General features: G+C 34.9%; 1 protein-coding gene across 1 annotated transcript; it reads right to left on the reverse strand.

The window, feature by feature from the left end:
• Positions 1-754: 754 nt before the first annotated feature.
• On the reverse strand, positions 755-12,305 carry LCA5 (lebercilin LCA5). Its single transcript, XM_062488604.1, has 7 exons — positions 12,107-12,305; positions 9,468-9,997; positions 7,758-7,895; positions 6,471-6,567; positions 5,205-5,350; positions 3,277-3,415; positions 755-1,560 (listed from the first exon to the last, which is right to left on the reverse strand). Exons 1-7 carry the CDS (start codon positions 12,303-12,305, stop codon positions 755-757), a joined length of 2,055 nt encoding a protein of 684 aa, XP_062344588.1.
• Positions 12,306-12,857: the final 552 nt, after the last annotated feature.

A 12,857-nucleotide genomic window follows, 5' to 3' on the forward strand; every position in this document is an offset into this window, starting at 1 on the left:
ATTCTTCATTGCCTATTTTTTTAATCTGTGTACACAGCACCAATCAGTAAATAACATCGCAAGCAAAATTGCAACCAACTCCCACCCAATATCAATAATTTGATAAAAAAGTCAGAACTTTGTGTTAAAGATGATCTACACATGAGAAATTTACTCAACTCATTTAATAAAACCATTTTGTTAAAAATTTACTTAGTAATGATTGGAAGTTTACATAGAAAATTCAGAAATTACAAAAGATGGCATTGTATAACAAATATAATCTGAATATATGAGAAGAGTTAGACACATTTGGTAGTAAGGTCCACAAAAAACCTATTCAAAGGAGAGAGCAGCTGTTCCTGAGTTAATTGTGTTTCTGCTTATATTCTTCTGAGATAACATGACAGCAGCATAAAATACTCTCTTTCTAAGAGAATTAGTGCTAAGAATGTCTCTGCTACTCATTTAATGACTGATATTACACATGCCTGCTCCTGGCACAGTTAAGAGGTTCTCCAAATGCCTGAGAAAGAAAGTATCTGAGGCCTAAAAAAAATACTCCACATGAAAAGCAGTATATTGCGAGCAGCCTACAGGTAAAAAAATCCCAAGCATCTCTCCTCTGCATCTCTCCTCTATACATATACCCATTTATGTAATTTATTCCTTCATAAGGCTTTACAATAAATCTGAAATATTTCAAGTCTATATCTAATAAATATTACAAGAAAATAATTTTTCAGTATTTACAAATGAAACATATAAAACACGATCACTGTAAGACTACTTCTTCAATTTCATCTTCTAAAGAACCAAGGGTAGTAATTCCTGGCTTGTTTGTAGTGTACTGCAGACGGTGTCTGTTTAGGCTTCTTCCTTCACCAAAAAGCACATTATCTTCTTTTACTTTTACTTTACTGTTTTGATCAACGAAAGGCTTATTACTAGAGTCCCAGTCTATGTCCCAAGGTGGTTTATTGTTATTTTTAGAAAGAAGGATGGTACTGGCACTGCTTCCAAAGAGTTGTTCCATTAAATTTGACTTCTTTTCTTTCTTACTATCTAAATCTGTATTTTCCTTAACATTTTCTTCAAATTTGTCACTATTTTGAGTGAGCCAACTGGGTCTCCCTGATCCCTTTCCAAAGGAAGGGACATAACTACCAAATGCTAACTCACTACTTAAATCTACAGTCCTTACATTTCGTTGCTTCTGCCCTTGTGCTCTTGTGCCATCATCCTGGCTGTCCTTTACAGGGAATCCATTCGTAACCTTCCCGGGAATCTCAAAGAACGGATTTGTTTTCTCTTTTTTTTCCAGGGAATCAGATTTTCTTGTGGTATTTATGAGTGGTGCTTGGGAAATTGGTTTCATGTTTGATGTATTTGGAATTTCTCTATCAATTTCTTGCATTTTAGCAAGCAGGAACTCTCTTTTTCGTCGCTCTTCCAATGTTTCAGTGCTTTCTCTCTCTACTTCAGGTTTGTGAATTTCTGTCTCCATCTTTATTTTCTCATCTTTATCCAACAAAAAGTTGCTTTCTTTTTTAATTGTGTCATATTCTTTCCTTTGCCACTCTGAAAAAAAATTTTGAACAATATTTAAAATGTTTTAATTTTAAAATACCCTTATAAGATTTTGAAAACAATGCAAGCAAAAGCCATTGAGTTTTTAACATGCTCTTCTATGTGCAATGTCATTTTCCTGCTGCAAAAATAAATTATTCAAAAATCCACTCCTGGTTCTCTGATAAGATATAGAAATTTACTGTCGTCTTCCAAAGGCATTAGGACATTGCCCATGTTTTAGAATTTTCAAAGCAATTTGATTTCTCCCAATTGCCTTCCCATTTCCTGAGTTTCAATGCAAATGAATACAACATTACTGGTTTTAACAGTTCCTTCTTGCACAGTACTTTATTTTTATTTGTCATCACCACTTACATTAGGACAGTCCTGGGATATAAGTGTGGGTTCTTTTTGTTTCATAAAGGGAACTACTTCTGTGAAGCTATCAGGCATCAAAGTCATAGGAGTCATCACCTGTTCCAAGCAGTGAATGATTTAAAATACCCTGCTTCAGCTGCATACAGAAAACACCTTTGCATGAGTGCTCTGTGCATCACTGCATGGACTCATGCACAGCTATGAAGGGACACCAAAGGTGCAAACCAGCAGCTTAAGGACAGAACCTGGAAATGCTTATGTATAGAAGAAGGAGGAAGCTTCTCAAATATTTCTTTCTTCGAAATACTTTTTCCCTAAGATAACAGATGTGCATTTGGCCCCTCCAACACAGTGGCATTCTCCTTTGAACACTTTACTCAAATTTCTGACTTAGCCTTGCACAAAGTGCCATGTTATCTATTGTACTTCAGCTCAGGCTTTCAGAAACAACACCCATAGTTCAGTTAATATATTTAACATAGATATTTTTTCAATAGCAGATCATTATACTAGTTAAGTAAAGAGCCATATTTCTGTCTGTAAGGTGGGGGAAATAGCAGCTTATACCATATGATGGGTAAGGTGGTTAAATCATCTTATTCAGAGACATAAGATTCTTGGCTTATATAAATTGTGATAGAAGATTTTTCACATATTTTATCTCTGAAAGCAGCTATAGATTTTTACAATTCTTATCATATAGAATAAGTACCACTGTTCATCAACGGCAATCACTGAAAGAGTTCTTTAACATGACAGGGTGCAGTCCATCTAAAATACTTGAGATTGACTTGTGCATTTAAGTAATTAAGATGCTGTGAAAATCAAATGAATAAAAAAAGCAATGTCAATATATAATGATGGAAACTGACATTTCTCAAATAGCCACACCAAATGATTCAGATAGCTGAAAAGAGAAACTAAAATTTCAAATCATATAAGGCAGTAGAAAGTACTTAAAAAAAGGCTGTATTAAAGAAAACAGATTTGTTCTACAATAGTAAAAATCTACTTCCTACCTCAATAACATTTAGCAAGTCAGAGATAATATCAGCATTTACCTTCTATGTCATTCTTGTTTTGTAAAGCACAATCTCTCAGACTCCAATACTTTTTGTGGACAGCATTTTTTGCTGCTGCATACTTAATCACAGCTGAGTACAGGGCACGGATTATTCCATATCCTGTATTTCTTTCCGATTCTTCTTTGCATAATATAACTGAAAATAATTTTCCACTGTAGTGATCTCTCCAAAATCATTTTGCTCTTCTCACCAGAAACCAGCAGCCTCACTTGATTAGTATTCTATGGTGCATTTTTCAGCCTTCAGCTGCCCATTTCCTTACCGTCAGGAAGTTTTGGAACCCTCCCCTCTAAGGACTGTATTTCCTGAAAATGTTTCAGTTTCTCTTCCCTCTCCCTGTCTTGGTCTGGTCTAAGCAGTTCTGTTTGCTCTTTCCATCCTGTGTCTTGAGATTCTTTTTCCTGAAAGAAATTAATAGAAAATTGAAGTTTATGGGGAAAAACAGTCAATAAAACAAACAACTGAAGAAAACAGTAAGAACTTCTATGTCATTCTGAAATCATATTCTTACTGCCAAACATGAGTAAGTCACCTTAAACCAAACCAGTTTTGATGACCCAGGGGTTTGCCCCCAAAATATTATCATCTCTAATACACTTTTACACATCTGAAACAAAATGAATAGACAATCAACTCTATTTTGTATTGCACATTTCAGGGAAGTTGCAGCTCCAATGCCATAAAACAGCATTATCACTCTCACGGTGGTTCTCCTTAGAAACCAGAAGTTGTCTTCTTCAAGGAGCCACATATCACCATCATACTCTCTTAACAAGCAAGCAATTATTTGTCCTCTGCTTGCACAATCTGACCTTTTTACTCAAGTGAATGGATTGTAGATTTAGACAATTTCATTTTGGTGTTTAAATTTATGGAGTATTAAGTAACAATCAAAGAGAAAGGTTTAATCTCAGATGGCAATTTTAGCTAGTGACTATACATACGTATGTAAAAGGCAAGAACCTGCAGAAAAGATATTAACATCAGCAGTAAAAACCACTAACACAGAAAAGTAGTGGCCATAAAGTGAAGAGAAAGTCAGCATAGTCCAACACATGGGAGTGAACTTTGTCAGTTGTGCTTATTTTAGAACAAAATAAACCTCTAGATTAAAAATACCCTTCTAAGAGAAATAGCTACTACTTAATGAACAAAGAAAAGATGACTTAGTAAAAAAAACCTTCAAGTATTTTTCCTTCATGTACAAGGTTATCATTGTTATATTAAAAAATATAAATTACATAAGGAGATGGTGGCCAGGTATTCAAAATGCTTGACTTTAAAAACTGATCAAAACATAAACTACCAAAATCTAATTTACATTTTTTAAAGCAATAGCCATAGAGAGAACACAGAGTTAGACTCCATGAGCTGCTCCACGAGTACCAACTGTGTGGTTCTTTAACACACACCCAAGTGTGTGGAAGAATACATTAAACTACATCCACAGTTACAGAAACGGTTTGGGAAGAGCGAAAATACAAATGAAACGGCCATGAAAAAGCTTCAGCCATAACAGGAAGCCAGCCAAGACCATCCACAGAGCATTATTTCTGAAAAAAGGTCCTAGCCTCATGCAGTCAGAATTCCTACAATTCATATCAGAATCTGTGTCATTCTGATTTGTAATACCTTACAAATCTTTGATTTTAGCCTAGGGTCACAAAAGTGTTAGCAATACTTCTAACTGGTACTGTTTTATACTAAAATGGGAAGTGGAAAAAGAAAAAACTCAAGAGTATTGACAAAGCTGGAAAACCCGAAGAAATACCAGCACTGTGACAATATGAGGAAGTGTTAGATTTATGCATTGTGAAATAATTCTGGAAAGTAAAAGAAACCATAATTAAGACCAAGAGAAGGCAGCCATCACTGTTTAACAGATTGTTTAAATCAGCATTAGAAACAAAGAGAAAGGGTGAAAATGAAAATGAAGTCTTAAAAACTTCAATGAAGTAACAGAGGCAGAAAAAAATGATAAACTGAGCTAATGCTCTCAGACAGAGGATATAATAAACTCTCCAAAAAATGGAGTATATTTCTAGAAGGGTAGATATTGTCTTAAAGAACAGAATGTTTTTGAAATTGTATTTTCTATATATTTACATATTTTCTAAAATATAAGCTCCACATTTTACAATCTGATAGGTGAATTGTTTGGGCTGGGTCTCAATTTTTTATGGAACTCACTATTTTAGGAAGAATTCCTTCTTTCTTGTTTTCTGTGTCACCACTGACAAGTTCTGATTCTGGAAGAAGTTCTGCAGGTGAGAAGCATCCACTGGTTTGTACACCTTTTGTGAGCTGTGGTCTCTTTTTAATATTTTGGTTGTTGGCTGTAGAAAATACAAACTAATTCAATTGTGTTTTCACTTGAAAATATCCCCCTATATATCTATCTCTCATTTTTCATGATTTGCAGCAAACAAAAGACTGTACTGAAGTCAGTGGAAGTGGAAAGTATTGATGAGTTTCACACAGTTGTTTTCGGCATCTGTAAAACCTAATAATAAAAAAATATGCATGCAAAAATTCTACTGAAAATATAATTTAAACCCCACCTTAATGCTACTTACAGGGTCATTACAGTGCACTGAATATTAGTTAAAAAGCCCCACAAAATAGCTCACTCATCTTACTTCTTGTCACAGAGTCAAACTCATAAATTCACTCACTTGAATCTTTGAAACACATATACTTATCCCCCTGGAATGACATTTTAAAAATATGAACCTAAAATGGAATAATGGTAGAACATCTACAATAAAAAGAGCAGCAGACAAACTGTTTGAAATACTGGCATTAAATATTTAAAACAGTCCCATAAATTTCTGCTTCTCCTGACAAGTAGATTCTACTGATCCAGTGAAAATAGTCTAAGCACATACACAGACACACATATTTATGTGGGTAGGATAAGGTTTGACACTGTCTTGTCACACCAGAAGAAATCACTGTACTGATACTTTTAGAAGATTATGTTCAGGAACACATATACTCTGAGGAAAAAAATGAGTGCAGCTCATCTGACAGACAATACATTTTGAACTAGTAAAAAACAAAATAAATAAAACAGATCACCAAAATATTCTTAGCAGTGAAGATACACATTTTTTAAAGCCTTTCTAATTTATTGTCAAGTAAATATTATCTATCATCTATTGGAGATTTTACTACCAACATTCCCCTCCCCCTTTACCCAGGAACTTCTGGTATGAAAGGAGTTCAAACTGCTGCTTGGTGAAGTTCTGTGCTTTGGCTCTGCTGCAGTTACAGAACAGTCAAAAAACCAATGCTTTGTAACCAATGCTGTGTTGAAAGACGTGCAAAAGGTCAATGTGCTTGAACAAGCAGCATCAGGGTTGAGCACAGAGGGGCATGAAAGGTATAACCCAGCTGAGACATTTCAAAGTGATGCTAATAATTTTTCTGCTTTCATTGCTTTATACAAGTTACCTTTTTTTCTTTGTACAATATCTGTGTCTTTTCTAGGTGATGACTTCAACATACGATTAGCATATATATTTTTTGCTTCAAGTTCTCTTTCTTTTTCCTGTGAATGAAACAGGTAGGTATGAGTTACTGGTATTTCATTTTCTGGTCACTAGAAAAGCTGTAAATTAAATTTAAAATAGACATCGTAAATGGAAACAGAATAAACAATTGTTTCATCCACTGTTTTAAGGATAACAATCACATTCCTAACTCTGTTTATGGCATGAGAAAACAAGACAACTTTCTCTCCCCAAAAACTCCTTGGCAAAATATTACGGAGGAAAAAAACTTGAACAAGACTTTCACCACATGTACAGATTACACAACTGAATTTCAAGTGTTGTGAAGAGTTAAACATTTCAAAGCAGGCAATGACACTTGTCACAGGGCATGCCAGTACCAGTTAGCAGAGGCCCATTGCATCATAGAGGTGTACTTTTCTTTTAGTACATTTGCTGAACAAAATACAGAAATGAACAGTGAGTTATCAGAATTTATCTGACAATGAAAAGGTTTTCAAACTGCAAACTCTCCACTAACAAATCAGGCTTCAAACTCTCATTCTAAAACATTTTAGAGCTACTAACACTACTGCTACTTGCTGGATAGCTGGGAACGTAATGAACTGGTGCATCTCCAACACATGGAGACTTGGAGTTTCAGGAAAATTCTCCCAGAAACTAAGTACTTCAGCTTGAGTCTTACTATTTTTTTTTCCTAAAGGTAAACCAAATAGAACATAACAATATTTTAAGCACTTTTATTGAGAATCTGGACAAGAATAATGATGTTGTGGTATCCAAATAAACATTTGCACAAATTCAGCGACACACGTGGATATCACAAATGTATTACATTAATTTTCATGCAAACCTACTGTCATGCAAGTATATTAGTAACAAAGCACTATTTACAACTGCAGATTTAATTTTCAGTTCAAGCCTTCAAAACCTAATTTTCCATAGATTTTGTGGTTTATTCTCAATGTTTGGCTATGTATTTGATCTTGCTTTTCTTAAGCAGTGCTAACAATAATGATTAACACAGAGGCATTCCTGTTATAAACACTGTAGGGTCAGAGCACAGAGCATTTCAATTTATTGCAGGAAAAGAATTCACATGTGGTATATAATTAAGTACACATTAAAGAGTGCAGCCATTGGTAAACTATTCAGACCTGATTACAGATACTTCCAAAGATAAAATCCCAGAACATGGTTAGCAACTTCTATTCCTTTCACATTTTACCTTCAGCTTCTGATTCAGCTCTTTAATCTCTTCTTGAAGAATTCTGTTTTCTTCTTGAGCCTCGTACAACTTTTTTTTCTTTGACTGTAACTCTCGTTGAAAACTGCTACCACTTAATTCAAGATTTCTTTCCAGATCCTTCAATTAAAACAAAATAATATTTTTAAATAATTTTTAGTCAAATTACTTAAATAAACTTACAGTAAAGTAGTGCCTTGAGTTCAGATATGGGCTCAACCATTGCTGCCACACTGAATACATTTAAATCCTTAATCCTAACTTTGAGGGGGCAAAGCACCTGCAGATGCTGCAGCTCATCCTTTTGAGTTCTGAGAGGTGATTTGAGGACATAATAGAAACCCACACTACTTTCTGCAAGGCTCTTGCCACAGTGGACCTCCAGATCTCTAAGACAAATCTCCTGCTGATGGGTAACAGAGAGAATCCTTTCCTAAAAGTGCAGCATTAGAAGGAAGAAAACAAGAAGGAATTTTTAACCTTTCTACTAGAAACTAGCTTGTGATTATGATTTCATTTGCATGCCCCCGTAATAGCTGTTTTAAGGGAAACTGTGTTGATGAAAACAGGAAAAAAATGAGAAGAAAATCCCTTACTTTTTAAAGCATGATTCATTTTAACAGGATACAGTATTACAAATGCTGAAATACCTAATCATAAAAGTACAGATGACAGATGGTGACACTACAGGATGAAGTGGTTTGACTAACTCAGCCATTTATATCTTGGTACTTTGGGATTTATTTTACAAAAGCTTAGTTTCCAGCTTAATCCTTGGATTTCCAGATGTATTATCTCTGTAATGTAATTTAGGTTTAATTACTAATATAGACACCAAACCTTAACTCCATCTCAATGACATAATTTAAGCTATGAATAGTATAAAATTTATATACTATATAACATATACTATAATATATATATTATATACTATATAATATATCTACTATCAAAATAGTACAATTACCAACAGATTCAAGAGTGTTAACACAATTTTTAAATAAGATAAGTTTATAAACATATTAACAGTGTATACATGCTTAGACATGTTTACAAAAATATTAACATTTTTGCTGGTGAAAATGAAATTATGAAATTAATATATATTGGATGAAATTAGACAAATTTCTTATATAGATACCCATAAAAAGGCCTAAAGATTATTTTAGTACTTAAAAATCATGATGTAATTTTATCCAGCTGAGCTCTTACATCAGCAGAATCATGGACAATCAATTCTTTTCAGTATCATATTCAACACTATGAATGCTCTTCAAAAACTGAAGAATTACTATATTTTTGTTTTGTTTGGAATTTTAGTGTAAATTTCCCTAAAGACCCAGAAAATTTTACAGACTGTTTCCCTCCAAAAGGAGAAACTAGATCACATAAAGTTGTATTACATCTTCACGCACTACTGAAATGTTATTGCTAGGTATAAAAACATTTAAAAGCACAGATCCACAGGATATAGTCTGACAAAACATGCTTAATTTGTAAACAGAAATTTGAATGCACAACTACCTCATACGTAACTACATAATTACCTTAGAAATAATTTACTTGATTCTACTTCTGGGTAAAACCAAAAAATACCAGTTTTCTATTTGCTCCACAGCTGTGTAAAATTACAATTCACTGTGGAAAGAAATATCTGTACCAGAATTTCCTACAAAAAGAAAGTCATCCCACCTTAATTCTTTTTTCCCTGTCCTCCAACTTGCTCTCTGCTAAGGCTAGTTTCTTTGCCAGGTCATCTCTTTCAGCAAGGTGCTTATCTGCAGACAGTTTTTTCAGTTTCTGCAAGACAGTTTTTTTCCTGTACAGTTCATCTTCCGTATCTTTCAGCTGTCTCTCAGTTGCACGTTCTCTCTCCTGAGATTTTCGAAGGCGCTCCCTTAATATTCTAATCTCATTGTTGTGCCGAGCAAGGAGCTGAGAGATTTCATTTTCTGTATCTTCAAACTTATTCAAGGCTTTCTCCTGCCTGTGCTGAAGCCTCTTCAGTGCCCTGTTTTCCTTCTGCAGCTCATCCAGTTTGATGTGGAGTTCAGTCAGTTCATTTCGGAGCTCATTGATTTTCAGCAGCCTAGCAGAAAGAACTCTTTTTGTAACAAGATCTATATCTTTTGCAGGAGAATCCCTAGTGAGGCTCTGAGAACGGAAACCCCACCGTGTTCCCCTTTTGCTTGGTGCATATTTGGCATCCAGTTTCTTTGTGGCTGAGAGAGGAAAAATAAAAAGTGTGTTTACTATTAGACAGTGCAGTTTTTCTGTTCAGATATCCTTGGAACCAAGCTCTGTCTGAAACAATCAAACAATATCTAGCAGAGATGGCAGCTTTCAAACCAGACAATAAAAGGCATATGTATGATAAGAGTTACGCTCCTTTTGATAGCTGAAAAATGGAGATTTATGTCTGTGATCTACTGTAGGAGGTAATATCTGCAGCCATTAATATAAGACCCTTGTAAAGTAATCATCTGCAAATCGTATAAGAAATAAGTCATATTTTGCTAATATTTTATACTGTTTATTAAAATAGTTTAGAAATACTATACTATAAATGCATACAAAATTATCACATGCTTTTAAAATGGCAACAATTAGCTAAACATTAGCTAGTTATGTATTATGCACGATGTAATTCTCCCAGACAAATGCAGTAGTATTTTCAAATCCAGCTGCCATGCTTACAGACAAAACAGCAGATTTCAAAGGCTCAATGCAAAAAGCCTCCAAAGCAAAATTATAAATCCCATGAAAATTCAGTTCTCCCTAAATAATTTATTCTTGTATCACAAGTAATTTTCCACACAGCATTCTCATTTGATTACTTGTACGCACCGATTGCATTCCTATTTGTTAACTATTATTATTATTGTCATCCCCACACATAAAAGCTGAACATTTTGTTTCTATCTTATGTGCCTCTCATGACAAGCTCGAAGAATGAATCATTCAATCCACTAAAAATATCTCTTAAAACAACAGAATTAATAGAGTGCATAATTCCTTAAGGTACATCAGTGTTCAAAAGAAGTACACTGAGCTGCAGTTTGCAATTCTGGCTTGAAAGCTGGGATACAGCAATAGTCCAGTTACGTGCACATGGACAGTGTGTGACAGCAAATTCTTCCTCTCCTTTCCCACTCACCATGTTTCTATTCTACTGAGAATATTTATCAGCAAAAATAACAGCTTAAAAATACCTTCTTATAATTTCTTCTAGACATTTTGCAAAAATACTCATTCATTTTCTGTTCAGTGCTCATTTTTTCCACAGCCTGGGCAAACAAAAGGAGGTGTGTTTTGTTCCTTTACAAAGAACACTTATGTCACATTCAGGTGTGAAAAGATTATCTAATACATGCACTGCAGGAATGATGCCACTCCTATCACCAAATGAGTTCCCATTAACCCTAGACTTGCAGCCCCTGTAAGAATTTCTCCTTATTTAGGGAACACTTAAAATTCCTCTACCAATATTGTACTTCTGATCATATTGTTACATTGGGGAACAGTGTATTTCAAGACAGCATAATAGGACATTCACAATACCTTCATGTAATAATTATATTCAATTCTGGCTATGTAAACAAAGAACTGGTCACACATTTGCCCCTCTAAATTAAATAGCATGGTGGAACTGCAGTTTTTGGTTCCCAGACAGATAACCCATGACTACCATGGAGGAGATGCCACTTCTGAACACAGAAAAGCTCAGCAAAACACCAGTTGCACCAGGATACCCACACTGTCAAGGATCTGAAGAGACACATTCCCTGACCAAATTAAACACTTAAGGTCATACCTTCTGGCACAGTCTAGATTGTAACACAGACCAAATGATTCACACAGTATCAAGCATTTATCAAGGAACAAAATCATCTCCCAAGAAAGGAAGGGCATGCTGAGACTTTACCAAAAAGTGTATACAATTACTTAGAACAAGCTGCCAAAGTATCACAGAAATCCTTCACACCCCTACTTCAGCTGAGGGCCTGCACAACCATTCTGCTCTTCTTTGCAGGGATGTTCAGCTCCCTACAAACTCTATCAAAAAAGCAGCCTATGTTTGTGAGGGAGCTCTCCTTTTTACAGGCTGCATAGCAAGGACTTGCCTTGGTTTTTGGCCTTGAGCTTTTTGACAATGACAAAAAGAAAGAATCAGCATGATTCAACAGAAGGTTAGTATATGCCATCTGTAGCATAATTCACATGAACTGTATTTGTGGATGCTCATAATGCTAGTTTCTCTTTTTCGAGTTTTCAAAGATAATTCACTCTTTGGAGCAGTTACAAAGCAGCAATTTCTGCTACCCACGTACCTTGGTAGTGCAACAGGCTGTTTGAAGTCTGTGTTTTGTTATCTCTTTTTTCTTGGCTTGTAGATGGAGAGCTTAGTGCTGGCGACTGGCTGGATGAACGAGATGCATTACCTTCATCTGAATAATAGGAGTCACTATTTTTATCCTCATCTGATTTCCTCTCCTGTTCAGAATCTGGGCTCCTTACTCTTTCTCCCATTTTTCAGATTTAATGGCTTTACACTTTTTTTTTCTCAAAGACTGCTCATTTTGGCACAAAGGATCTTTTAGTTGTCACAATGGCAGCAGTTGGATTATTTCCTCCAGTTTATCATCTTCATCTCCAAGCATGAGATCTCTGCAGTTCAGTTCAGTACAGCCAACAGCAGTTATCATTCAGAATGCATATTTCTGTAACAATTTGGAGAGAGAGAAAAAAACCCAGCGAGAATGGTTTTGCTAAGAAAGAATGTTGTTTAAGAAAGAAAACTAAAAAAGGATGTTAAATTATTCCTATAACGTTATGCCACACACTGTGCTATACCTTGTTTATATTATTAATTATATTTATATTAATTATTTGTATTAAATGTGACAGGCATCACTCTAGGAATACTACTAGTATTACATTCAATAGTCTGAGGTATTTCAATCCTAAAAGAGAAATCAGAATATTAATACAGCTGCATCTAGAATAAGAAACTACTCCCAAGTTAGAGAAGGGAAAGGAATAATTTAGAAAACAAAACTGAACACAAGTAGAAGTCTGCTG

The sequence above is a fragment of the Cinclus cinclus genome, chromosome 3 (genome assembly GCF_963662255.1).
Source record: "Cinclus cinclus chromosome 3, bCinCin1.1, whole genome shotgun sequence".
Classification (NCBI taxonomy): domain Eukaryota; kingdom Metazoa; phylum Chordata; class Aves; order Passeriformes; family Cinclidae; genus Cinclus; species Cinclus cinclus.

What these genes read in the sequence shown, in the direction of transcription:
- LCA5 (XM_062488604.1), bottom strand. Translation starts at nt 12,305, where the DNA reads ATGGGAGAAAGAGTAAGGAGCCCAGATTCTGAACAGGAGAGGAAATCA. An exon ending in ACAGGGAAAAAAGAATTAAG is followed by an intron (nt 7,896 to 9,467) that starts GTGGGATGACTT and finishes TTTTAATTGAAG; the next exon opens with GATCTGGAAAGAAATCTTGA. An exon ending in AGCTGAATCAGAAGCTGAAG is followed by an intron (nt 6,568 to 7,757) that starts GTAAAATGTGAA and finishes TTTCATTCACAG; the next exon opens with GAAAAAGAAAGAGAACTTGA.